Source organism: Nematolebias whitei, chromosome 20 (genome assembly GCF_014905685.2).
Source record: "Nematolebias whitei isolate Nwh7 chromosome 20, NemWhi1, whole genome shotgun sequence".
Lineage (NCBI taxonomy): Eukaryota > Metazoa > Chordata > Actinopteri > Cyprinodontiformes > Rivulidae > Nematolebias > Nematolebias whitei.
In genome coordinates this window covers 33,295,175-33,323,073 of record NC_056517.1, presented here as the reverse complement: position 1 = coordinate 33,323,073, position 27,899 = coordinate 33,295,175, and the positions used below count along the sequence as shown (strand labels likewise).

At 40.7% G+C, this 27,899-nt stretch overlaps 1 protein-coding gene across 1 annotated transcript; it reads left to right on the top strand.

Annotated features, from left to right (window-relative positions):
- On the top strand, positions 1-26,800 carry map7d2b (MAP7 domain containing 2b). Its single transcript, XM_037693768.1, has 16 exons — positions 1-83; positions 1,143-1,217; positions 4,674-4,834; positions 10,067-10,193; positions 13,831-13,920; positions 16,937-17,026; positions 17,241-17,359; positions 18,783-18,856; positions 18,928-19,139; positions 20,000-20,138; positions 21,164-21,344; positions 21,552-21,656; positions 22,630-22,693; positions 23,141-23,285; positions 24,231-24,505; positions 24,619-26,800. The coding sequence occupies exons 1-15, from the start codon at positions 47-49 to the stop codon at positions 24,499-24,501; spliced, it is 1,890 nt and encodes a 629-aa protein (XP_037549696.1). The 5' UTR covers positions 1-46; the 3' UTR covers positions 24,502-24,505; positions 24,619-26,800.
- The last annotated feature ends 1,099 nt before the right edge of the window (positions 26,801-27,899 follow it).

Genomic DNA, 27,899 nt, shown 5'->3' with positions numbered 1-27,899 from the left:
TGGGTTTTCTGCTCCGGTGGTCCGGTTCTGCTGGTGAAAATCCTCCATGATCCAGGTTGTACCGAGGCGTGCAGACATGACAGGTAAGATGAAGTATTTTCATCCGAGACATTCTGATTAAATGCATTTATTTATCTTTAATACACAGAAACGAGATGAAGCAGCTGCACCCTGGGTGTAACACATCAACAAAACAATACAAATTTATTAATACTTCAAGTTATTTTAATGAGAAAATTCGTCATAACAGGTTTGATAGTTTGTGTGTGCAGCTGTTATAAGTATTAGTAGCAAGATATTTTGATTTAAAGGTCTAGCATAGCTTGGAGGAATGCATATCACCCGCTGCCTTTCATGCAGGAGTTTTAGACAGTCTGTGTATGTGTTGCAGATGACTCTCAGCTACTACCATGCCAAATTTCAGCTCAATATGTGTAAAACTGTTTGAGTTATAGCCTTTTGGTTTTTAAGGTCAGCTGGCTGTGGCGGCCATCTTGAATGGATTAAAAGTAAATCAGTTGTAGATGCACGTCCAATGATTATTTCCTGAAAGTTTCATTTAAATCCATCCAGCGGTTTGAGATATTTTGCTAACGGTAAAACATCACCTTTTGGCAGCAGGATTTTTTTTTTTAGCTCTCTGTATTGTAACATCAAATGTAACATCACGTCTGTGGTGATTATTATTTTTTATCCAGGAACATTTTGTTTTTCAGCTCATGTTGTTTTCTTGTTTGACACTACCATTGGTTTTATGTCGCATAAATCAAATTTAATCATGTCTATTAAAAATAATCAGGAAGCTCTTTGGTTGTGATGTATTTTTAACACAAAATGAAGCAAAGCAGAAACTGAAAATTTGCATAAATTTGCATTTTTGACAACTGTGCTGTGAATCTGTTTTTTTTTTTTAGACGTTTACGTCTTTTCACCTTTTTCTCTTCAATTCGACAGACGAAGAATTGAAAAACTAATAACAGCTCACACGGGATTTATTTTAGTCAGACGTCACAAGAACATACAACTGCTTGCTTTTAGCTCCTTCCATATTGTCATGCATGGAAGTCACGTTTATCAGTGTTATATTTTTAGCCGTTTGTGCCTCTTGGCCAGCATGAATCATGTGTGTCTCTAAATCGCAGCGCTGGTCCCTCCTTCTGCTTCTCCACGCACCAAGAGGCATGCATCTCCTTCAAAATCACCATCCAGTCCTACAGGTAAACATCTAAACATCTGAACATCATATCATAAACATCATAAACATTGCTGTCATCTGTGTTCTTTGTTTAAAACAGGTCTCTTGTAAATGAGTCCTTGTTGCATGAGACAACCTGCATAAATGAAGGTTGCATTGAATTGAACTGAATCCTGCAGTGTGCTCTGAATATCTTCATTAGCCATAATGTAACGAACTGGAAATATTACTGCATTTATTATAGTCTCATAATGTCCTTTATTTTCAAAGTATTTTGTTTTTGTTAGCTGGGAGAGGACATTTTTTTTAATGAGGTATATTTTCAGGCTGGAAATCAACAAGAAAATGCAAATCAAAGCTAGTAATATTCCAAATTTATGTGGAGTCAATGAACACGAGCAGATAAAGCATAAAAATACTTGACAAGTACATTTTTATGTGTTTGCGTCAGTTTAAAGTCAAAAAGGAAGGAGGAAGTTCAGCTGATTTTATTTCCTTTCTACACAGTCTGGATGCGCACTGTTTTAGCTCGACAATAAACAACTGTGTCGTCAGCATAGAAATGCATCCATACATTTCTATGCTGACGACACAGTTGTTTATTGTCGAGCTAAAACAGTTGCTAAGGCTTTCCAGCTTTTGAAATCTGCATTTAACTACATCCAGACTGATTTGTTCCACCTCAAACTTGTCCTAAATGCCGAAAAAACCAAAGGGATGCTTTTTTCAAATAGGAAGTTGGTCCCAGCAGTTCTTCCTCCGATTTTATCCTCAAATGGTGTCCCCATTGAGTTTGTTGATTCCTATAAATATTTGGGTATCTTGGTCAACTCACATCTTTCTTTTAAGCTCCATGTGGAAAACTTGGTAAAGAAACTGAAAGTTAAACTGGGTTTCTTTTTCAGAAACAAATCCTGTCTAACCCTGAATGCTAGAAAACGCCTTGTATCTGTGACTTTCCTTCCCTCCATTGATTATGGTGACATTATTTACATGAACGCTCCTACAAGAACCCTGCAGATGTTGGATGCTGTCTATCATGGTGCACTAAGATTCATAACTGGCTGTGATTATCGTACCCACCACTGCACCCTGTATTCACTGGTTAACTGGACATCATTAATTTCACACAGACTCTCTCACTGGTATATTTTCATCTTTAAATCACTTCTTGGTCTGTTGCCTTCATACATCTCCTCCTACATGTCTCTGCGTGAGTGCAGCTACGGAGTGCGCTCTCAGGACATTATTACCTGCAGTGTTCCCTCAGTGAGGACTGAACTAGGCAAAAGGGCCTTCTCCTACTCCGCTCCTGTTTCCTGGAATCCATCCATCCATCCATTTTCTTTACCCGTTTATTCCATTTTGGGTCACGGGGGTCGCTGGTGCCCATGTCCAGCAATCACTGTGCGAGGGGCGGGGTACACCCTGGACGGGTCGCAAGTCCATCACAGGGCCACATAGAGACAAACGAGACAAACAACCATTCACTCTCTCACTCACACCTAGGGACAATTTAGAGTTACCAATCAGCCTAACATGCATGTTTTTGGACTGTGGGAGGAAACCGGAGTACCCGGAGAAAACCCACGCATGCACGGAGAGAACATGCAAACTCCACCCAGAAAGGCCCCTGGACCGGGGTTTGAACCAAGGACCTGCTCGCTGAGAGGCAGCAGCTCTACCAGTTGCGCCACCGTGCTGCCCGTTTCCTGGAATATCTTACAAAAAGATTTGAAGCTCTCGACCTTGACCTCTCTAAGTGTCTTTAAAAATCTGTTGGACACCTGGCAGGGTCCAATGCAGACATGTTCCTGTTTTTAGTTTTCTACATTTGTCTTGGAATCTAGCTGTTTTTTGTTTTGTTACCTTTTCCTTTTAGCCATCCTATTTGTTAAAAAAAAAAACTGTAGTATGCTTTTTTTATAACTGTTTATTGTTGTTGCTGTTGTCCATTGTTGTCATCTTTCTTTGTTGAAATCAGGTCTCTCTTGTAAATGAGTCCTCGAGGCTCAATGGGATTTACCTGTATAAATAAAGGTTGATTGATTGATTGATTGATTGATTGATTGATTGATTGATTGATTGATAGTCTGGGAAAAGATTTGCGTTTTCAGACTGACCTTTTGCAAAAATAAAAGCCAGGCATTTAAAGTATTTTATAACTAGTGCAAACAGCAGAGTACTTTTGAGTTTTAAAGAGTAAAATGTGGACATGGAGTACGGAGCAAAAGTTTTCATCCAGCCATAAATTTTATGGTTCACCACTTTGCAAGATATTTACCATTTGGTGGATATTCTCCAGCCAATGAGTCGTAAAGCAGGGGGAGTGGTGGCGCAGAGGTTAGAGAAGGTGGGCCCGTGATTGGAAGGTTGCCAGTTCAACTCCCCAGACCAACAGCATCAAAATGTGGGTGAGAAAGGTGAAGCACCCGCACCTGCCTCCACCTTCATTTGCCCCAATGTAAAAACAATTGTCAAGTCTTCGTGTGAGTTACTTCGCTGTGGCGATCCCTGAAGGAGGGAAAAGCCAAAAGAAGAATAAATAAAGAGCATGCAGTTTTTAGTGTTTTACAACCAAGAACGAGATTTTTGAATCATGTAAAAAGTCAAACACTTTGAGGCCTTAAAATTAGTACAAAAACATGCAACAAATTTTCCTTTTTTAATCAGCTGTTGGCCGGTAAATGTTTTTATTTGGGTGTCAAAGATGGCTGAACACTAGTCAAGAAATCTAGAAACTTTGAACTGCCTTCATCTATTCCAGCGTCCTCCTCTGCAGGTCCTTCATCACTTTGCGCTCTTCCTTTGGTCCTTCTCCTCTGTGGCAGGTCTATGTCCAACATCCTTCATCCAGTGTCCACTGTCCCTCCTGCACATGTCCAAACCGTCTAACTTTGTCTCCAAACCAAACATCACAGCAGACGCACCCTTCAGTCTCTAATCTCCTCCTGACTCCTCTCTCCAGAGCGTACCTCCACCTTCCACCTGCTCCCAACTCTCATTAGAGATGTCCTCTGCAAACATTATATTTCGTGGTGACTCCTGCATGATCTCATGTCAACTCTGCCATCACTTTTTTTTATTGCTTATTATTCCTGTATTAGCAATGGGACAATAATCAATAAAAACAAAACTTCTTGTGTGGGTTTAGTCAAGCCTATTTGTGAACAAAATGTCCAGAAACCTCGAAGTTGATGTTTTTTTTTATGCTTAAAACTAGCTGAATCTTTCCTAGGAGACTTTAAGCTCTTGGTTTACTTTATGTCAAAATGTTTCGGTAAGTTTGCTAATAATTCTGCTTTTTTTAAGCCTCCAAACTGACCTTTAAGCCTAAAACCCCTGATATAAAAGTCTGTCCTCATCTTCATAAAAACACTAAATTTCAGAACGCATAAAGGAGGGGGAGTTCTTTTTTTGGAAATGAGAGAAAAGATAAAACTCAGATTGATGAGTGTTTGCTCGATGTGTCCTGCAGAGCTGTCCCAGGTGCTGCAGGACAAGGAGCGCCGTGTGCAGCAGCAGCTGGAGCGCTGCGCCGAGGAGCGAGGAAGGAAGATGGACGAGCAGAGGAGGAAGGAGCAGCGGCGCCGGGCCGCAGCAGAGGAGAAGAGACAGCAGCAGCAGGAGGCAGAAAAGGTCAGAGGTCACGCGACACATAATGCAGATTTGTGATGTGAATCTTGAGTTGTTTTAAATTTACAGTTCTATAGCAAACTATAGGCTATAAATCAGTGAACTGTATGATTTAGAGTTGCAGCTTGTTGTGGTAGCTGCTGAGAGTCTTCCCGAACACATACTCTGAGCACAAACAGGTTGAGCTAGATGTTTGTTTTCATCTTTCACATGTAGGTCACCTGGCGATGAGGATTCCTTTAACGATTACTGGTTTTATGTGTTTATTTATAATTAGAATATCTTAAAGTGCAATCATACGCTGCCTGGCCAAAAAAGAAGTCGTCACCAAGAAAAGTTCCCACACTCATATTTGGTTGGACCGCCTTTAGCTTTGATTACGGCATGCATTCACTGTGGCATTGTTTCGATAAACTGCTGCAATGTCACAAGATCTAGTTAATTTTTCACCAAGATCTTTCATTGATAACTAGGCACTAGGCATGATGGGTGCATCACTTCACCTGCCTCTCTTCTTACCCTGATGAGCCCATCACTCTGGAACAGGGTAAATCTGGACTCATCGGACCACATGACCTTCTTCCGTTGCTCCAGAGTCCAATCTTTATGCTCCCTAGCAAATTGAAGCCTTGTTTTTTTCCAGTTAGCCTCACTGATTAGTGGTTTTCTTAAGGCTATACAGCTGTTCAGTTCCAATCCCTTGAGTTCCCTTCACATTGTGCGTGTGGAAATGCTCTTACGTTCATTATTAAACATAGTCCTGAGTGCTACTGTTGTTTTTCTTCCATTTGATTTCACCAAACGTTTAACTGATCGCCGATCATAATCATTCAGGATTTTTTTTTCCGGCCACATTTCTTCCTCGAAGACGATGGGTCCCCACTATCCTTCCAGTTTTTAATAATGCGTTGGACAGTTCTTAACCCAGTTTTAGTAGTTTCTACAATCTCCTTAGATGTTTTCTCAGCTTGATGACAATGACTTGACCCTTCTCAAATAGACTGACATCTTTTCCACGACCACGCGATGTGTCTTTCCACACGGTTGTTTAAGAAATGAGAAGCAACTCATTGCACCAGTTGGGGTTAAATAACTTGTTGCAGCTGAAAGATAATCACCCATGCAGTAATTATCCAATAGGAGGCTCGTACCTGTTTGCTTAGTTAAATCCAGGTGGAGACTTTTTTTTTTGGCCAGGCAGCGTAGATACGATTGTAAATAAAGTCCAATAGAGTTTGTTTGTTTGGAGCTCTTGATAATATTTGTCCAGCCAGCCGTGTGGTTATAGATATTCCAACAAAATTAGACAAAATGTGAAAGATAAATCTAGTAGAAAATCAGGAACTTGCTCAAACAGCTCATTATAGTTTTCATGGAATCCACAAGTCTTTAGTTTATGTTCCTAAACGTTGAAATTAAAACAAAATCAGAGTAAAGCTGAAAAACAGGTGGAGCTCCTCGAATTGATTGGGTCGATCCACAACCTGGTTCTTGTTCGGACGATGTTACGTAGAAGCAGGAAATTAATTCTGAATCTCTGATGTCTGACCACCTGTTTGGGTTGTTTTCTTTCTCGTGCTTTAATTTGTTAAATAAAATGTCCTGACGTTAGTCAGTCACAGGAAATGACATCACCTTTATCATATCAGGGGGCGTTGACTGGAACAGTCGATGAGTTCACCGCACGGACGAGGACACATTTTTCTTCCAAAAGGAAACGATGTGAGATCACGGAGTGTCGGAGGATTCAGAGGAATCGGGCTTCTTAATGCAGATTTTACATCAAATTCAATCTTAATCTTTTAACTGTTAATTTAAAAATGCGCTTTGACTTTTAATATTTTATTTATTAAGATCAATGTTTAAATTTTGGTCTTCGTTTAGATGTTTTTTTTTTGTCTTTTATTATCTCACCAGTAATTAAAAAAAAAACTCAATGAAATACAACAAAAGCTAATTAAAATATTTGGAAAACTAAGTTTGGACAAAATGTGTCTTTTTACCTCAAAACACAAAATTAACTAAAGTATGCAGTGAAAGAGCTGAGGGACGGCTGAAATCAGCTGAAGAGGCTGAAACTGAGTTGTTAAAGCAAAAAGAAACAAAACACTAAACAATAAAAGTTGCAAAAGGCAAGCTTAAAGTTCAAATCCAATAATTTGCTAAAAGCTAAAATAAACCAAAGTGCTTTTTTAAAATCTTTAACACGCTTCATTTTTAGTTTTTAGCTTCTGTTTTGCTAGTTTTAGCATCTAGCTACCATTTTAATAATGCAAATTTTTATGTTTGCTAGTTTTAACTTTTAGTTTATTTTCCTATATGTTCAGTTTTTAAATAATGTTTTGATAATTTTAACATTTATCCGCTCATTGATAGTTTAAGTTTTTAGCTTATATATTTTTTTTAATGTTGCTTTTGTTGTTTTTTTTTTATCTCAATTCAGTTTTTAACTACTTTCTTATAATTTAAGCTTTCAGGTGCTGTTCTACTAGATTTAGCTTTCAGATATTGTTTTTATAACTTTAACTTTTAGCTGCTGTTTTTTATTTTTTTTTTACTTTTAGGTTGTGTTTTTTTTTTTTTTTTTTAAGCCTTTAGCTACTGTCTAGCTGGTTTAACTTTGTTAGCTATGATTCAGCTGGTTTTAGCTTTTAGCATTTTTTTAATTTTGTCTATTGTTTTGCTCTTCAGCATTGATGTTCCATTGTAGCAGGAAATGCTAATTTTAGCTGATAAATTATTATCAGTTATCAGATTTCAGTCAACTGATCAGTCCCTGCTCCTCTTCTTCTCTTCTCTAACGTTCCCCACCACCACCAACCAAATCTGCCCCACCCCTCCCTCCTCCTGCAGTGTGACTCTGCACCTTCAGCACCCCCCCCCCCCCCATCAGTGCTGAGGTGGGATATTCAAGCCGTTTACCGCATCAGTTTGATGTTGTGTAATTAAACATTGCTGCACTCAGAATATGCACCGAGGATGATTCTCAGCTACTACCACACAAAATTTGAGCTCAGTAACTACCGGTATATTTATTTGAGTTATCAACATGGTTGTGTTTGCTCATGTTGATTAGCTGTGGCGGCCATCTTGAATTGGGTCGACTCCAAAATATGATCAGTTCACGACGTTCATCCAGTACCTACGTTTAAAGAGTTTCACTGAACAGCGAGATATTTTGCTAACAGACAGACAAAAAACACAGTCAGACACAGGCAAAAACATTATTACCCGCTGCTAAAGGCAAAGTGGTGATAACTCGCTAAAATAAACAATATGTCATACATTTAGAATATGAGCACCTCTTTAATTACTCAACGTGTGAAATAAAAATAAAAAATTCTGTTTTCTAAAGAATGTCAAATTGTAACTCGAGATGAGAAAACTACTCATCCAGTTTAATAAACACAAATTGTGAGGCCATACTTTACAGAAGAATCAAATTAAACAATATTTATAGTTATATATTGTGATTTGTAATGATTTAATTGATAGTTATGAAATATGACTACATGCCTATTGCGACAATTAAAAAGTTAATAAATATAAAATGTTAGTTTTAACAGAATTCCAGTCTGAATTCCAGTCTGAATACTGAGTACCGAACAGCACCGCTTGGATGTGCTGCAGAAGCTGAAACTGAGTTGTTAAAGCTAAAAAGGTGTAAAACACCAGCTAAAAGCTAAACGTAGCAAAGGTTAACTAAAAGTTCCAGTCTATTTAAAAGCAACAGAACAAAAGATAAAATTAAACTGAGCATAAGAAATAAACAAATCTAGAAGCAGATTTCAAAGAAAACAATGTTTTTAAAGGAACTGACAAGATCTCTTGAGTTTTAACAGGAAAATATTTTTAAATTAGGTTAATTTTAAGTATAAATGTTTATTAAAAAACAAAAGTCAGCACTCATTTCCTAAATGAGCTGAATGTTTTGATAAAAGCTGAAACAGCACAAAGTCTGCAGGAGTTCGATTGTAAATAAAACATATATGACAATAGAAAATGGAAAAACAGCAGAATAAATTGCTGCCTCAGAGTTTATCACCACTTGTTAAGTCACGATTGAACAGAAGATCACAAAACAGGATAAATATTTCATCTGATGTGCCAATAGAAAGGCCTGAAATGTAACTTAAGACTTTTAGACAAACATTTGTTATTTATATATATTATGTATCTATATAATCACTCTCTCTAAGCGTAGGTGGTAATAATGCACAGTAGACCTGAATAATAACAAACAGACTTCATGATAACGAATATATATCTGTAGATTTCATGTCAGGAGCTCAAACTTCAGGATGGATTCATTTACAAGTTTATTCAGTTGTTAAGAAGCTAACGGAGCATATGTTGGACCACAGTTCAGGCTGTTTTATGATCTGTAAAATGGCCCATCTTCAGTTAAAATACATGTTTACATTCTTACCTGAAAATACCAGAAGGAGCTCATTTTAAAGACTAAGCCTTTAGTGTTTAACATATACCCAACATTTTTCAAAATTACCATTATTATATGTATTAGTGGTGCAGTGGTATTGAATATTTTATGCTTTAGATGTTATTTTTGTCTGTTTTATATTTATCGAGTGAAATTCTCTTTATGTCTTTGTGATATTTTTCCTGTTTTTGTTCTGGGGGAAAAAAAAGTCAGTTTCATAAATTTTATTCTGAGAAAATCTACCATAAAGTCTACTTGAACCTGACGTGAAAGCAGATATTGGATGCTAAGTATAATTTTATTTAAAAAATTGCATTTTGTTTGTAAAATGCTCAGTTTTATTGAGGATATTGAAAGGAAGCAGAATAAAGAGTCAGATGAAGGTAAAATGAGGAGAAAAGGCATCCAGTGTCAATATCCGGTGCACCCACACAGTGTGTTTGTGTGTGCGTGCGCGTGTGTGCGTGCGCGTGTGTGTGTGCACGCGTGCACATGCACATGTGTGTGTGTTGGGGGAGGTGACAAGCCACACTCAGCCCCTCCTGTCGGGTGAAACAGTCATTAGAGAGGGAGTGGGAGATCGAGGTAGAAAGCGAAGGACAGAGAGAGGGTGGGGTGAGTTAAATTGTGAGGAAGGGGGAGAGACGGAGGTGGACAGAGGGAGCAGACGGAGGAGTGAAGGAGCCGTTACCATGGCGCAGTCGCCTCTGAGCGCATCGCCCGGCGTTCGTCGCCGTAGCGATGGCTCGGTAAGAGAATGTCTGTTCTTCCCCGTCTCTGAACGCAACGAGCAGGAGAGGCTGGAGGCCCTGGTGCGCCGGAGAGTCGGGGGTTCTGAAAGAAGAGGAGGTGCAGGGGAGGCCCACCTGGACAACAGGCCCAAACGATGGACCTGGGAAGGACCGCCTGACGGAGCAGAGGGTGAGTCTTGAGGTTTGTTGTGGATGGGGGCTGGGAGCGATAGAGAGGAGGAGGTCTGTAGGTCAGGTGGAAAAAGGAAGAGTGGGGAGAAGGGTGGAGACTTCAGGGGAGGAGGTGAAATAGGGATAGGAAGTGAGGAAGAGGAGGAGGATGAAAAGGGTGTGGAGGCTGCAATGCAGGAGCAGCTCAGCACTTTGTGTGTGAACCTCAGAGGGGTTAGTCGGAGCTGAAGTGTCTTCTGAACATCGTCGGACCGCAGGACGCCTCGGGATGACATCACACTCTCAGGTATCGCTGTTTGCTGCTCGTTATCGTGCCACAGGTGCGCCGGTCTGTTGTGGTTTTTGTTTCTCTGCTGGGGGGCTGGTTTTAACCTCAGGAGAGCAAGAGTTGCACATCTAACCTTGAGCACAACAAGGCCACACACATAAACAGACGAGCTGCGACACGAGGCCGTTTACCGAGCTAACATCCGTCCTTGTCTGATTTGACGTCTTTTTGTCCTCCATCCCGTCTTTCCGGTCTTCTCTGAGACGGGTTCTGCAGCACATTTATTACACCATCAATTATTCACAGCTGCCGTCAGCTGAGCCTGTCCTGATCATAAAGTCCGCCCAGCAGCTCCTCTGGCTCCGGTCCGGCTGCCTGTCGGAGAGGCTGCTCCAGGTTCTGTCAGGGCCCGGCTCACTGCAGCAGAACCAGCAGCAGCTCAGCTTACATCTAAACTCGATTAAAGAACAGACTCATAAAAAACACAGCATGACTAAGGGATATGTAGCTTAAATTAACATCTGTGCAAAAAGGCGACTACTGTTCCTCGCAGGTAAAATATTTTCATCAACTCGTTGTATACAAATATTTTTGGGACATAAACCCAAGTAGCTACAACAAGCACGTTTAGCTTAATAATGATGCAACAAGGAGGTGATATAAACAAAAAGTCCTCAGCATTTGTTTTTAACTGGGTGGTTCTGATATTAAGAGTACGGTGGCTTTATTTGAATTATTTCACTCATGTATAAGGATTAAAAAACATGAAGCTGAGTTGTTTTTAGAAGCTGCTCCGTACATAACAGAAACCTTACAGCCGCCTGACGACTCGTTTTGTTTTCTTTAGTCAGAAAAAGGTTGGAGATGGTTCGGGTTTACCGTGCAGTTTGGTGTTCTAATGATTTCATTCAGTCCCAGTATTTCACTGGGCACCAGTTAATGAACAGCATTCGCGAGGCCGTCTCCAAAATGTCTCGAAACGTTTGCGGGGGCTCTTTGTTTCAGAGAACGAGTTCGAAAGTTTCGTGCAACAAATTTTCTCTTGTAGAATTTTTGCAAACGCTTTAAGCTCTAGAGCTGCATTTTGACACCTACATGGGAGCTCTTCTTTGACAGAAAACATGCTGAGGTCACAGCGGGCCTAAAACATCAACAATAAAAATAATTAATAGCCAACTGGTTCAAAACTGCCCATCTTCTTCTCTGTAGTTATTAAATATAAACATGGAGGCAGGTGCCACGGTTGGTAGCAAGGCAGATGACAAATTCAATTTTGCAGTTCTGCAAGCCTTGCTCACAGTTTAGTCATAATTTAAAAAAAATAAATTGTGCTGTCTTGGCTTGCTAGTCACTTTGTTCAAAAACATTCAGAATTCAATGAGACGCAACAGAAAATTCACCTTTTTTTCCAGCAATTTTGAGTCGCCAGCTCGTCTCCCAACAGCCGCAGCCTCGTGAGACACCACAGCACCATAATTGTATCACAGTTACTCAAATGCATCACTTGTGTAGGTTTGTCTTCATTAGAAACACAGAAAATGTTGAACACGAAAGTTGAATCTCAAGCTAAAACAATAAAATTAATCTTAAAACCAACACATTAATGTTGTAAAAAGCGACTCGTCTTTGTGTCTCGGTGATGCAGTCTGTGATTTTTCTACTTGCTGTTTTAAACCAGCTTCATTGATTTGTACAAATATGGCGTTTTATATTTAAAAAAAAATACACCTAAGAGGCTGTAAGTACGTCAGCCTTTCTCACATTTCTATCAATCTGTGTGAAAACACAGTTGCCCTTTGTTGGCTTTCCACTTTTCTGCCTTGCAGCAATTTAAGCAACTGTTGATCTTTCGATTCATCATGTTAAGCTTTGCAGAACTGTGTTCATAAGCAGTGACTCAACAAAGCACATTTCATCTGTTCCCATTATTAATGCCAGTTGTGTTTTAGGTTCTTGGAAAGCCTGATCAGTCACATTTACGATGAGGTACAACTTGTAATGGTTGTGTATCTGTAGAATGAGCGATCCAGTTAAACAAATGGGTAGTGCCCAGTAATTAGACGGCTTCCAGGAAGTCTGCAGTGACTGGTCGTCACGGTCAGGCCCGTTTGCACTTGTGCCAAGAGCACCGACAGTGAAACATATGTATGCGGTGTGACGTCATATTCGGTGATGAATCAAGTTTCTGACTTCATGAGACGGATGATGTGGAGAACGTTTTGCAGATCGCTGCACAGATGGCGTTGCATTCAATGAGGTGGGGCGGGATCTCTTTGATGAAACAGAACTTGTGATTATTCACAGCCGTTTCACTGCAGTGATCTATCGGAATGGGATTCTGATATGGGATGTGGGCACTAACGCTATCTTCCAAAACTCTCTCCAAAACATCAAAGGCCGTCCACTATGTGGGTGTGCTGCTTCTGGGACTCCGTTTGTGGTGGCTCTTTGGATTGATGGAGTCTTTTGGATGATGGAAGAAACGTCTCAACAAAAAAAGAAACCGTCCAGATGACCTGACTGAACTTTGTTGGGTCTCTTCAAAACCTTTATCTACCTTCATCAACCCCTGGTTGAGGAATGGGCGACCATCTTGATGTAAAATATGACCAGACATCTGCGTGAGGAAAAGGTGCCAAGCTGCTGTGGCTGTGTGTGGATCTTCCACATGATACTGAGGTTCATGACAGTTTAAAATGTTCAACTACGTACCGTTTACTGGGGGAGAGCGCAATCACCCAATCCACCAAACACCTAAAAAAAAACCAAGATGTTTGCAGTAGTTTTTAGATCTGTTTTACAAGTTGTACCTGGCACAAAGACTCATCAGACTTTCTAACAACATGAAATACACCACAAGTTGGTGTTATTATTATTATTAGTAGAGAAACAACTGATTGAAATAAGGTTTTCAGACTCTTTGAAGAGTTTATTTATATGAAAGACATCTGAAACGTGGCATAGAAACCCTAAAAATAACTTTTGGTAGCGTAACAACCATCTTGGAAGTGTAAATATTCACATTAGCCCAAAAACCCAGTTTTACTAAACTAGACAGAGTTTGCTTCATACTCTTCTGTGTCTTCTGATTTGACATTTGCTCTGAGCCTTCTTGGCTTCTTCAGCTGTTTGTGATGCGTTTAAGGAGGACTGTCTGAACTGATGATTGGTCAAAATCAGATTTCGGTGCAGCTCCTCGGGATAAGAACATTGGGTTTTATCATTCGGGTTTATTTACAATTTAATTAACTGCGAATAGATGTAGGTTTGTGAAACAGATGTGTTGTGTGTGTGTGTGTGTGTGTGTGTGTGTGTGAGAGAGTGTGTAATGCTTTGCTTTTTCCGCTCTGCTTCACCTGCTGCCCAGGTAACCCTAAGACCCCGCCCCGCCATGCCATTGGCTCCACTCAGCCCAATGAGCTTCCTGCTGCTTCCAGTGCCAGCCAATCCCGTAACGGTAGAGATCACATGACTCTGTGCGCCCCGCCCACATCACCTCCCACCTGCAGCTGATCTTCTGTCTGCATGGCGTCTTTGTGCCGTCGATATGGCTGCTACATCGTCCTGAAACGTGTGTTCGTCGTGTGTGTTGTAAATTTACTGCAGTGTTGAGGAAACCTGCTTAGATAACAATTTAATCCTTTCCAACCTCAAAATTGTCCTCTTCTGTTCTAACTATGCACGGCTCAACTAAACAACTTGTGTTAACCGTACTTGGCTTTTTAAAATACAAATCCACTTAAAAATGTATGGATCTTTTAAAAACGGCACCACAACTAGTAATAAACAGTTCCATATATAATAAATAACGTTCTTTTTTTTTTTGTTACTTTGAAAGCTCTTGCTTGAAGACTGATTTATTTTATTTTATTTTATCTTAGGCTTTGAAATCATTTTATTTTAAATTATTTTACACGTGTAGTTAACGTCAGATTAACAAGTGGATCAGCAGTTCTTTAAATGTTTCCAGTGCCGAGCAGAATGAGTTAATTAACCAACCAGCCAGCCAACAAATGAACTGTTAGTTAAACAATTAATCAACCATTCATTTGCTTAACCAACGATCAAATCAAACAGTGAACCAATAAATCAACCCAGTAATTAACCAGTCAATCAACCAACCAGCCATTAACCAATGATCCAATCAACTGACCAACCAACCAATAAACTAGTCGATCAAACAATCAATCAACCCATTAATCTTGAGTCTGTCAACCAGCCATTTATTTAACCAATGATCAAATCAACTGACCAGCCAACCAATAAACTAACTGATCAAACAATCAATCAACCTGTTAATCAATCAACCCGTCAATTACAACCGGTCAATCAACCAAACAGCCATTTATCTAACCAATGATCCAATCAACTGACCAGCCAACCGATAAACCAATTGATCAAACAATCAATCAACCTGTTAATCAGCCAACCAATCAATCAATCAATCAACCCATCAATTAACCAGTCAATCAACCAGCCAGCCGTTTATTTAACCAATGATCCAATCAACTGACCAGCCAACCATTAAACCAACTGATCAAACAATCAACCTGTTAATCAACCAACCAATCAGTCAATCAATCCATTAATTAACCAGTCAATCAACCAACCAGCCATTTATTTAACCAATGTTTCAATCAATTTCCCAACCAACCAACAAACCAACCAATCTATCAACTAATTTAAGCAGTTTATTTCTTAATCACAATTTGAAAACAATCCCCACTGAGCAAACAAAATAACTTTCTACAGTAAGCCAACAAAAATGTAAAAATAAAAAATAAGTTAAATAAATAAATAAATAAAATAAACTTCTGCTCAAATCCTGTGAAACAAACGGGTTTTCAGCAAAGATCGACAATGGACAGTTAAACTCTAATTTTTAAGAACTATCAGGCAGTTTGACCTTCAACACTAACTACCGTAGTTGTTTTTTATATTTATATTTTTGTTGTTGTGTTTTTAAAAAACACAATTCTGTTCATGTCTTTGAGCCATTTTCATACACGGTTTGTATTTATATTGTGTAAATGTGTTAAAGTCTCGATCCACTCATCGTTTACTTTCCTTACAAAAAGCCAGACTTTGTTGACAAACTACACATCGTTACAAAATATGCCGAACCATCAGGTACAAGTACAGAAACGGAGTGGACCAAGAAACTAAAGTCCAAAGAAAAACTCTTCAGAAGAACCGTTGTTTAAGACCGTTACAGGAAAACCTCACTGCTTTGACAGAAAATGAAAACAAACGATGACTGGATCAGGACTTTTACTCAGGGTTGTGTTTGTCCCAACGTATAATCGCACATCGCCCCACCCTTATCACAACAAAGGGCGGCTCCTCTTCCTGTCCCTCTGGCTCCGGGCCGTGTTTAACCATGCGTGGAGATAACTCTCAGCAGGGAATCTGTCCATAAAACACACACGGCGCTCATCATTCCAGACATTCACCCTGCAGCCATCTGAAACGTGTTGGAGCCCACCAACAATCACAGACGGACCTCTGGGTTCAATCACTACTGTCCCATTTCTGCACACGACCACGTCCGCTTGTTGTTGGAAACCGCCTCTGTATAAAGTCAAGGAAGGGATTTTAAAACGCCATTTTAGTTGGGTTTTTTTTACGCTTTCTAATTAATTTTAATGTAGATTACTAAATGTAGAGCAGATAAGTAAAGAGAAGAACAGAGTAGAGCAGTTTAGACTTCAGCCTGAAGAAAACATATATCAACGTCTAAACAGAGCTTCAGTCGTTTAACTTCTGATATTTGCCTCTGATACATGCAGATAAGTTCATGACCCATTCTGCAACAAGATTCAGAACCAGCTCAGGCTACAAGAAGATGGGAGGAGGAGCTGGAGGTGGCAGAGATGAAGATGTTCAGGTTTTAATCATAGAATGGACAGGATGAGAAGGGACAGCTCAGGGTTGCAGACAAAGTTGGAGAGACGAGGCTGAGATGGTTTGGACATGTGCAGAGGAGGGACAGTGGACAAACTGAACAAAGGTTGGTTATGGACTAGAAGAGGAAGACTACAGAGAAGGCTCATGGAAGTAGTGGAGGAGGGTCTGTAGAGGGTTGGGCATGGGGAGAAGGAGACATGTGAAGTCTAATGGGAGCAGAAGAAGAAGGGCGACGGATCAAATCAGCTGTGAACTTAGAGAAGATTAAAAAATAGATTCAGCTCTGAGTGTTCAGGTTGTCTTCTCTCTGGATGTGTTCATGGTGCGTTCAGGCGCTGTAGGAAACATTTGACCTCCGCAGCTGCTTTGTTTCGTCATCCTTCGTGATGAAGCAGTTTGTCTCTTCTGCTGCTTCACTTGTGTCCTCGCCAGCAGCCTCATCGATCAGCAGGATTATTTTCTGCGTGGGGCGGCACTTCTCTGCCTCCCGCAGCAGGGATCCGCAGCTTCACTCCCTCGTGTTCGTTTCTGGGTCAATAACTGCGTATTTAATTTTTTTTATTCAGTAGTTGACTTCCTGTCTCCTCCGACGATGGATGAGCCAGACAACAAACAGCTTTCCAACTCTTCTGCGTCCCTCAGCTCACCGGAAAGAGGTGAGACATCAGATCAGATTGGTTTTAAATTTGATAAGAATCTAAGCCGACAAAATGGCCGATTGTTTTCATTTTATTTCATTTTAAGACACAAACACAAACAAATCTGCATTCAGAAAAAAAAACTGTTTGTATTTATTATGTTTTCTTCTCTGTGTTCATGTCTGCGTTTTGTTTTTGTTATTTTGCCGTTTGTCGGTCTGTGACCCGTCAGTGTCGTTTGTGTCCCATCGAACAGCTTCCCCCAGCAACCACAGACCCATCAGGAGTTCCTCCAACCGCAGGAGCGTCACTGGACTCCCCGAGGAGACGTCCAGGGCCAAAACCCCCACGGTCAGCTCCCCTCGCACACGCCACTGTTTTATTTTATAGAAACTTAACTTAGACATGAAGAAATTCTAACATCCCACTTTTACCCTAAACCTTCTTTTGACATTTAAACAGCTCCTAAATGTTATTTCCTGGAGTTTAATCCTCACTCAGATTAAAAAACACTTATAATTGAGATGACTGTTTCCAAATGAGCCGTTCAGAACTGAACCTTCACACAATGGTACGCCTGCTGTCAGGATTTTATCTTAAAATATATTTGATATGATAATTTAGCTGCTGCTTTATAAAAAGAGCCGCATCTACTCTCTGTTTTTTAGCTTTTGTTTAGCTTGAGATTAGACCGAGTCAGCATTTACGCCATTATCGCTGAGTCAGCATTTCACCTGGATTTCATGGTTTCTCCAACTCGATTATTGGACTGTAGCTACTTCAGCTTACTTTTAGCTGTTTTAACCGTTCATTTATCAAAATTACAGCTGTGAATGTTGTTTTTTGTAAAAAAAAAAAAAAAAAATTTAAAAACCTTTAAAATTTAAAACCTTTGGGGAAAAAAAAGAAAAGAACTTTCCAAAGTAATAAAATTTACTCTTATTTTTTTTATATACTTCAGCTTTCTTGCTTCATTTCTAGCCTTGAGCTGCTGTTTTACTAGTTTTAGCTTTTAGCTCCTGCTCTGCTTATTTTTACTTCAGATTTTGTTTTACTTAATTATTTTTTTTGCTACTATTTAGCTATTTTTACTTATTATTTTGCTGGTTTTGGCTTTTTGTTGTTATTTTGCTTGTCATAGAATTAAACCACTGTTTAGCTGTTTTTCGCTTTTAGCTAGTTTTGCTAAAGTTGGCTTTGAGTTGCTGTTTTACTAATTTTTATTTTACATGTCATTTTGCTCCTTTAAGCTTTTAGCTACTGTTTTGCTTATTTTGGTTGTGAGCTACTGTTGTTACTTATACTTATGCTATTGTTTCACTGGCTTTAGCATTTAGCTACTGTTTAGCAAATTTTAGCATATCATTTTTTAATTTGTACTTTTGCATTTCTTTCTGCTAGTTTAGCCTTTTAGCTACTGTTATGCTTATTTTGGCTGAGTTTCAGTGACCTAATTGGCCTTTATATTTTAATGGAGCAAACTTTAGCTTTGGCTACTATTTTACAAATTTTAGCTTAGATTTTTGGTTTTCCTAATTTTAGCCTTTACTATTGTTTTTACTGAAGCGGTAGCTACTATTTTGATCATTTGAGTCTTTAGCTTTTTTAGCCTTTAGATTACATATAGATAATTTTAGCTCTTTCTCTGAGCATTGTAACTTTAACAGCTGAAATGAAGTCCTTCAGCTTCTGCTCTTCACAGAAAATGTGATTTCTGTGATTACTAATAAACCTTTAGTTTCAGCTGATGTTTTTTTGTGATTGTCTTACATAGGGGGAGACTTCGAACATGCCAGTCCGCAGTTCTTCCTTCAGAGCCAACAGTAAAGGCCAAGTCATGCCCAAACGGTGCGTTAATGGCCGAATGCGCCGCTCGCCTGCTTTATCATTCGGCTCATGTCACGACTTCTGTCTTTCAGGGTGAAGTCCAACAGGAGCCGCGCTCAGTCCCCCTGCTCCCCCGGACAGTACCCGCCCTCCCCACTCCGACAGAGAGCCGGCACCCCCGGCACCGACGACAGGGGCCACGCCGAGGTCAAAGGTCAGGGCACCCTGGAGAGGAAATCAGCCAAATCTGAGACCTCCGAGAGCAAGAAGATCCCCAAATCCACCAGCAGAGAGCTGAATGCAGGTAAACACAAGCAATCAAAACGTTCGGCTCATTCAGGAGATGTGTTGTGACTTTTACTTTTGTAACTTTTATACTTCTTAAAACATTTACCTTTTATTTATTAAAAAAAAATTAAAAATTTCCCCAGAGAAATAATTTCAATTTCTTCAGAAACATTGTTTTTGTTGAAATCTGCTTCAACTACTGGCTGTGTTTTTAAGGCTACCTTGAACTTTTAGCTTGTCTACTGTTAGCTAGCCTTTTGCTGCTTTAAACTAGTCTTTTGATACTTTTAGCTTTTAGCTAGCTGTTTCCTACTGTTAGCTAGTGTTTAGTACTTTTAGCTTTAACAAATCAATTTTAGCTTCTTCAGCAAACTTCATCCTGCCTTAGTGTTGGCTGAATTTTTACAGAAAATACAATTTCTGAAGTTCAAAATGTTTGTAAAGTATGATTCAATAAAAATAATAATTACGGGATAACGATAAAGTATTTATGATATTCATTGAATACACTCGAGCTGACTGACTTGTTGGATTATAAGATCATTTTATTTGTTTCTCCTTCATGGCCAAAATATGGGGCCGAGATGGTGTAGAGGCAGGGCAGCTGGCTTGGGACCCGAGAGTCCCAGGTTCGATCCCCAGTCACTGCACATCACGTGGCGTCTCTGGGCAGCACGTCTAATCCCCAAAATGTCCCCCGGGCGCTTTCAATAGCTGCCCACTGCACCACCTGGTGGTGGATGGGTTAAATGCAGAGACTAATTTCGCCATTGTATGGAAACATACAGTGCTGACATTGTGATGACATTATTATTATATTTCTCTCAAACGTTAATTTACTCTTCACCGCCGCCTCCCTCCTCTTCCTCCACTCAGAGTCTCCGAGCACGCCCACGGGCCGGAGCGTCGGAGGGACGACAGATGCTGAGGAGGCGTCCAGGCTGCTGGCAGAACGGCGCCGTCTGGCCCGGATCCAGAAGGAGCAGGAGGAGAAACAACGGCAGGAGGAGGAGAGGTGAGCCTTCTCCTCAGTAAAGATGCGTCCTGTTACAGAATCAAAAAACAGCTCTGTGGATGAAATAAACGACTTCTGAAAGACTCTAAACTCTGAGTTTAAGATCATCAGCACATTAAGAGCAAATAGAAAAACTATTAAAAAATATATTAAATGTTTTGCTCCGTGGTCAAGATCAGTTTTTAAATTGCCTGATCTAGAAGTCATTTTTCAAACAGCGGCTAAAATATAATGAAACTGCCATTTTATTTTAGCTGTTAGCTAGCATTTTGCTTCTTCTAGCTTATAGCTCATGTTTAAATACTATTAGCTTATAGCTAGTCTTTTAATTCTTTTAACTTATAAGTAGTATTTTGCTACTTTTAGCTAGTGTCTTGCTCCTTTTTGTTCTTATCGAGCATTTTTCTTCTTTTAGCTTATAGCTAGTGTTCTGTGTTGGCTAACATTTTGCCACTTTTGTTTTTAGATAGCAATTTGATCATTTTAGCTTCTAGCTAGTGTTTTATGCCTTTTTGCTTTTGGCTATCATTCTGCCCCTTTCAGCTTATAGCTAGTGTTTTGCTAGTTTTAGCGGCTCCTTGTAGCCTGTGTTCTGTTGACGTTAGCTTTAACAACTCAGTTTCAGATTCTTCAGCTACTTTCAGCTAACTCCTGCAGCTTTGTTGTGTTTTAGCAGAAAAGATCAAATAACTTAAGTTTACAGATGAACTGGATCAGAATCTGGATCTGAACCGGATCTCTGGGTCTGAACTGGATCAGAATCTGAAACTAAACTAGATCTGAATCTAGATCTGAACTGGACTGGATCTGAACAGGAACTGCACTGGATCTGAATTTGAACTGGATCTGGACTGGTTCTGAATCTGAACTAGATCTGAATATGGACTGGATCAGATTCAGGATCTAGACTGGATCTGAATCTGGACTAGATTTATGTTCTGAACTTGTTGTTTTTTTGTTTCTTAGAAAAGTTTTATTGTGAAATGTCGTATCAATAAAATTATTTGAACCGGTGTTTCCTGCAGGCTGAGGCTGGAAGAGGAGCAGAGGAGGCAGCAGGAGGAGAAGGAGCGTCAGGAACGAGCGGCGCGACATGCCGAGGAGGAGCGAGCCAGGAAGGAGGAGGAGAGGAGGATCATGGAGGAGGAGGAGAGACGAAAGAAGGAGCAGAGACTGAAGAACATGCAGGACCAGCTGGACAGAGACGTCAGTCCTCACAGACACATCGTCCAAAACACGATGAAATGATTCAGTTTCAAAAATCTCTTTCAGGTCGTTTAAATTAACAAGTCGGTAAATAGAACACGAACACGCTCCGGTAAAGAGTTCCTGAACGAACCAAGAGCGACCAAACAAACTTGAAGTCTTCACGGAGCAGCAGAGGCTGAGTGCAAACTAATCTTTGTTTTTCAGAGGGAGGAGGCCTTCCTGAGGGCCCAGAAGGAGGCGGACAGGAAGAGACAGGAGAGGGAGCTGCTGCACATCCAGGAGGAGCAGGAGAGGCAGCAGAGGAAGAAGGTACCAGAGACCTCCTCCTCTGTCTCGTCACAAGATCTGGTTCTGAAGGAGGCCCTTACACGATGAATTTAAATTATAAACGTCCCCTCGAGCTTTTATTAGAATAATAAACAAATATTTACCAAAAATAAAGTAAAAACTACAGGAGTAGTCAGTCATGAAGTGGGTTATTTTATTTATTTATGGTTATTATTATCATGGAGAATGTCCGGTCCACACTGTCTCCAACAATCTGCTCCGGTGAAATGAAAATAAATAAATAAATATTCCTCCTATTTTTTTTAACTCTTCTGTCGTCCTTTGTCCTTGTGGCCAGTCATGTTCTTTAGGGGAAGTCCTTATTTAACTGCTTAAAAATAATATTTTTTCCACATAAACTAGTCGGTATTTCAGAACTGTCAGCCTGAAAAATAAAAATCTAATTTAAATGACTCTTTTTGAATTTGAACTCTTTAAGGGTTGTTAAGGACCCTTCAGATCTGTAGATAAAAACGAGGCCTCATTTTCTTTCAATCCTGTCGCAGAAAAAAATCATGTTTCTTGACTGCAAAAGAAATTAATCAATAAAACCACAGACAAAAACAAACGCTCCTGATTTTCCCCCAAAAGACGATCGAAGCGTTAGTTTTGTTAGGATTTGCTGAGGTTACGTTAAAAGATAACGACCCAAGCTCACCGCCGGCGGTCTTCAGTTCCTCGCTAGAGTTGCCTCGGCTCTGAACAGTTCTCCAGCAGATTAAATCCTAAACACGGGGGCTAGGTGGTACAAATCCTTGGGAATGTTTAAAAATGTCCGTTCTGTCAGGATTTTATTAACGGACTACATAGCTCGCAAACTTTCATCGAAGTGGACTCATTTTCACACAACTTCGAGTCCCCGGCTAGTCTCCAAGACCACCTTTAAACCGTGATCCTCCGGTTCTGGAGCTTTAAGGGTTTTCACATGATCTTTATGTCTTTGTGCGTTTTCCAGAGGATTGAGGAGATCATGAAGAGAACGAGGAAGAGCGACGTGGAGCCTCCATCGGCTGCCTCGGGTAAATATTAAAAACCTTCTTTTTTAACTTGAACGTTCTGCTGAGAGCTGCAGAACCAAGGTTCTCCTCTTCAGTTTTTTACGTTTAGAGCCACGTTTTTTAGTTGATCCGCAGATTATTTTCTCACCGGGGTATTTTGCTTCCTATAGATGTTTAAAAAGATTTATTTCAGTTTGTTTTTCCATCATTTTGAGACTGAGCTGCAGCGTCAGAGAGGCTGGAGAACGATGGTTCGACCCCAGAGAACAGACAACATGGCCGCTTCATTAGCTCAGGAGGAACCAAAGGGAATTATAATCTCTGCAGCGGAGTTACAACTAATTAATGATTAAAATTAATGATTTCTTTGACAGTAAAGAGTCTCCACCTCGCTTCATTTCAGATTCATCAGCTGCCGCAACACTAACCGAAGACGTTTCCTCTCCTCTGGCCTTGTGCTGTTTTCAGTGTCTGAGGGGAAAAGTGAAGCGGCCGTCACCTCGGAGGAGGACGCACCGACTCCTGCCGAAGCCCCCGTCATCATGCTGGGGCCCCTGGAGAACAAGAGCTGCGTGGACGAGCTGTCCGATGGAGTCCAGTCCATGGACGTCAGGTAAACGGAATGCAGCTGACGAGCGCTGCAGAAGTCCAGTTAAACCCATAACCGTGTCGGTTCCACCAGGGTGTTGTTGGTTTCATCAACTGTGCACATTCAAACCCTGCAGACACGTTCACTGGTGCACATTAAATATTAAACTGGTTTCATGAGATGTGGACTGATAGAAAGGGTTTATACATGCAGCTGTTTTATATTTTACTTCCGAGTACAAATACAATTTCATGTTTTTACAACTTGAGCGCTTCAAACCAGCTGAGACCTTCTCAGAGGTTTAATTTTTATTTATGCGACTTCAAAGGCTTCTCATACGAGCAAGATTTTATTTTTCTGCTTTGCTTTAATCGTTAAGTTTGTACCTGGACAGTTTATTCATCAGATGTTTTTTTTTTTATTAATCCTCTACGGGTTCAGCTCAGAATTATTATTTTATTTTAAATTATTTTAAATGAATAATTTATTCTGAGACGCTGAGAGGACAGAAAGCTTCTGGTTAAAACATCTAAAGACGATGTTCACGTCAACACCACTTTTATAAACCAACCGGAAAATGACAAACCGACCAGCCCAGAGTGAAGGCAAGCGATGATGTTTTTGTCCGTTAGCAAAATATCTCATAAACTACTGGATGAATTTTCATTGGATGAATGTCTACAACTGATTAACGTCCCGATTCAAGATGGCCGCCACAGCTGATCAGCCTCAGTCAACACAAACATGACTCTAACCCAGTTCATTTTACTGACCGAGCTGGATTTTGGCGTGGTAGTAGCTGAGAGTGATCCATTCTGAAGCGTTTCTTCAAGGCGTTCCGGGCTTTAAATTTAAAAACAAGTTTTTATCACAAAGACCTGACATTCGTTTTTTTAAAGTTCTAACAGTTTAAACGTTCTGTCTTTCTGTCGTCGTCGTTCCTGTAAGTTCTCCATCTGTCTCCATCAGTCCGGTGTCCCGGGACGAGCAGGCGAGCGCTCAGGAGTTCTCGCCGGTCACCGAGGGACCTGACGGTTGTCCCCTGGAGCACCTGATGGACCTGGACGCTCCGGGACGAGGACAGTGGCGGGGAGCGGAGACGCCCCCTTACCCCAAGCTGCAGGCCGGCAGCGGCGTCGGAGACCTGAACAAGAACCTGCTGATCCAAGCGTACAGCGCCGCCTCCGAGTCCTCCCAGCTCATCGCCAGCGTCGGGCCGAGCAAACTGGACGTCCAGTAGTCAGGTGGAGACAAGGACACACCCAGACTAATCTGCAAATTAAAAAACGACTTCCTGTTGTAGTGTTTACCAGTCCAGGACGAGAGTTTAACCTTGATTGATTCTGTCTTCTTTCAGGAGCTGGAACGAATAAAAAGCAAAACCAAGAAATTCATCTACAAGAACCATCAGATCCCAAAGAAACGACTCAACACCTGATCGCTCACCTGAACCACCAAACCACCAAACCGCACCCACTCATCACCGTTTGGATCTTTTCAGGCAGTGCAGACGGACAAGTCACGCTTTCACGGCGGTGTGTCGGAGACAAAACGGCTCAGGTTCACTTCACTTAAAGGCTGTTCACACAGAGAGAAATCTGATTTGAATAATCCAGAACAAGAAGCTCTCTCTGAGGGTTTTAACCAAACGTTGGGACGTTTCCTCAAAGACGAAAGTTGAAACAAAGAGAGGAACGAGATCTTTTAGTGACGTTTGAACCGTTCTTTTTCCTGACGTCAGTCATTATTCAGGTTTGATTATCCGCAACAACCAGAATTACACTCACACTAAGATTTTTTTCATCTGGACCTCAGACTTTTTGTCTCCATCAAGCTTCAGAAGCTCATCAGAAACCAGTTCTGAGTGTGCTGGACCCAACTGTGTCCAAGTTTGAACCATCCAGCTCCAAGTTCTGCAGCCTTCACAACCCAAATATACATTTCTGTCCCTTCACTCACCAATGAGTAAATAAATACATAAATACATAGATGTGTCCCTTTCCAACCAGTGGTGGTGCTGCTAGAAGCTCAAAGAACAAAAGAACTCTTTAAACATTAAATAAATACAATTTTTTTGTTGTTTTTTTTACTTCTAAATCTACAAATCTATAGTAAAGTCACTTTGTTTTGTATTTTTGCCTGTTAGGACAAAAAAAAAAGATCATAACGATACAAAAAGGGATAGAAATATTAAACCTATGTAAAAAAACATTATTAACACTTATCTTACTTCGACTAAATTAAACATAGAGTTGGAGTAAATATATAAAATTAGGCCAGTCTGGTGTGTTTTACCTTTATTTATTCTAACTTATTTTAGAGAGAGGTCACCTCGTGTGGCTGGAAGTTATATTCGTGAAGCGGCTAACAAACTCCGAGCATGATCTGATCCTTGTTTGATCAGCATCAGCCACGCATTAGCAAATAAATCAGACACAAACTGCTGGAATCAGCCCTTTCTCATTCTATCCTGGGAAAAGAACGGCTCAAAACAATCTTTAAATCCACTAAATTAACAAGCCGAGTGGATGAAAACCTCGCATCACATCCTGGACTGCATCCACGAATCTGAACGTTTCCCGTGTCGGGCCCGTCTGCACTGCCTCGAGACGCCCGCTTTCACCTGTAACCCCCGCCGCTTGAAAACTTCTGTAAATAGACGAATCGACGACGTCGTTGGAACAGGAAGCAGCTCTGCGGCAGGAAAACTGAAGGAGGGTTGTTAAAAAAAACAAAAACAAAAAAAACGAGGCCGTTTGTGTAAAAACTGTAGCAAACTCTACGAGGACTAGCTAGCTGTGGTTGTAGCTGTGTAGTTCAAGGGTATGTGGGAGTTCTTCTCTTTCCGTCGGTGTTTCTCGTGTTTATCCCAACACCGACCTTCTCTACTGCTGGCAGCCACTTCCACTCGATTTCACGCCTTCCCCATGGGAGAACTCAGAAGTCTCACTTTACTCCCGCTGTCAACATGTAACCTTTAGCTTGGGTTTCTCTCCTGCTCGTCACCTCACCGGAACGTTTTTGGACCTGCAGAGGGAACAAAAAATCCTTATTTTTTATCAGCAGGTCGACGATTTCCCGACGTGTATTTGTCGGTTTCCGACTGCAGTTTATCGAGCGCACCTAAAGTAGTTCAATGTGTCACTGCTTTGAAGACGCTAGACTAGAATCTACTTCACCGAGTCACAACAGAACACCTCTGAGGCCTTGAAACCTCTGCTTCACCACGACTGACCAAGGGCCACCTTTTCACTTGAAGGAGCCACGAAAACAGTTACATTTTAGATGTTTTTTTTTTTCTTGGCTTCTTTCTTTTTTTTTTCACGACTCTGTGAAAACGTAGGAACAACGAGCATTAAATCAATTCTCAACATCCAGTTAAGACTTCAGACAACCGAAATAACAAAAACTGTTGTCCAATCCGAGTCGTTTCCAACTGATGGTAAAAATCGACATGGAAAATGTTTTGGAATCTAAAAATGTAAGGCGACAGTCTTACTGTTGCAAAGATTTAAATGCAAACCTTTTTGCCGCCACGCTCAAGGAGGAAGTCGTTTCCTCGTCGCAGCTGTGAACTTCACTGCATTTCCTGACGTTTGTTTTACCCGTCGGCTCACGTGTTGCACATCGTTGTCCAGGTTCTACTGAAACCAGAGTGTCTGCTGAATCTGTCTGTATATGAAGTAAACATAAAGGACATAATGTTTATCCTAATATTACTAAAACTCTGCGACACTGCAGCTTGGTGGAATATATCATTATAAATGTGGTGCATGGATACTTGCTGAAAAAGAACAATAAACTTCATCAAACCACTTGTGGCAGTGAACTTGGATAAAAGAAAACTTTTTGTTCAGCAAAAACATTAAATACAGGCGATGTGTGAAATGACAAACGCAGCGACTTTTATTTATGTGCGACCTTATGCGTCAACATTAAATCTGATGTAAAACTACTGAACAATATCACAGAAGTATACTGTTGAAGTGAGAGCAATTCAAAACAAGGTTAAACTTCACTAACCACAACACCGAGCCACTGGTTCTGATACGTGGACGACACTCGGGTCTAAATCCACGTGGAAGAAGTAGCATTCATCAAAAACATCAACTCTGTGGATAACGTCAAGTTTACCAGAGACGACAAGCTGCCTGTCCTGGACTGTTTGGAGAACATGGAAAGAGATGGAGGCGTCAACACTGAAGTTTACAGGAAACCTACTCACACGGGTCAGAACCTTCTGTTTGGGTCTCTGCTGAGGACCAACAGGTCCAGATGTTGGACAGATGATTTGAAAGGGGGCCATCAAATGAGAGACTGAAAAAAAAAACTATACAGAGGAAGAGACTCAGATTTCAACAAGCAAAAATTGAGAGTGCAGCATTGGACCTGATTCCAGGTCAGCTCCACTCCAGTTCACATCATGCAGGTGACCCAAACAGCTCTGAACCAGGCAGATCTCCAATGACCGGGCGAGTAGCTCCACACTGAGCAAGACGTCTAAACAACGTCTTTTTTAAGTCGTTTCTGCATATCTGGGTCCCTCGGAGGTGCAGACTGTGACGACAGAAGACGTCTTTTTCCGACGTCGAAAAGACGTCTAGTTTCGACGTCTATATGACATGTTAAAAATAGACG

Coding starts and splice junctions, on each gene's coding strand:
- map7d2b (XM_037693768.1), top strand. CDS start 47: ATGATCCAGGTTGTACCGAGGCGTGCAGACATGACAG. Junction 84..1,142: donor GAGGCGTGCAGACATGACAG/GTAAGATGAAGT, acceptor TCTAAATCGCAG/CGCTGGTCCCTCCTTCTGCT. Junction 23,286..24,230: donor GTCCAGTCCATGGACGTCAG/GTAAACGGAATG, acceptor TGTCTCCATCAG/TCCGGTGTCCCGGGACGAGC.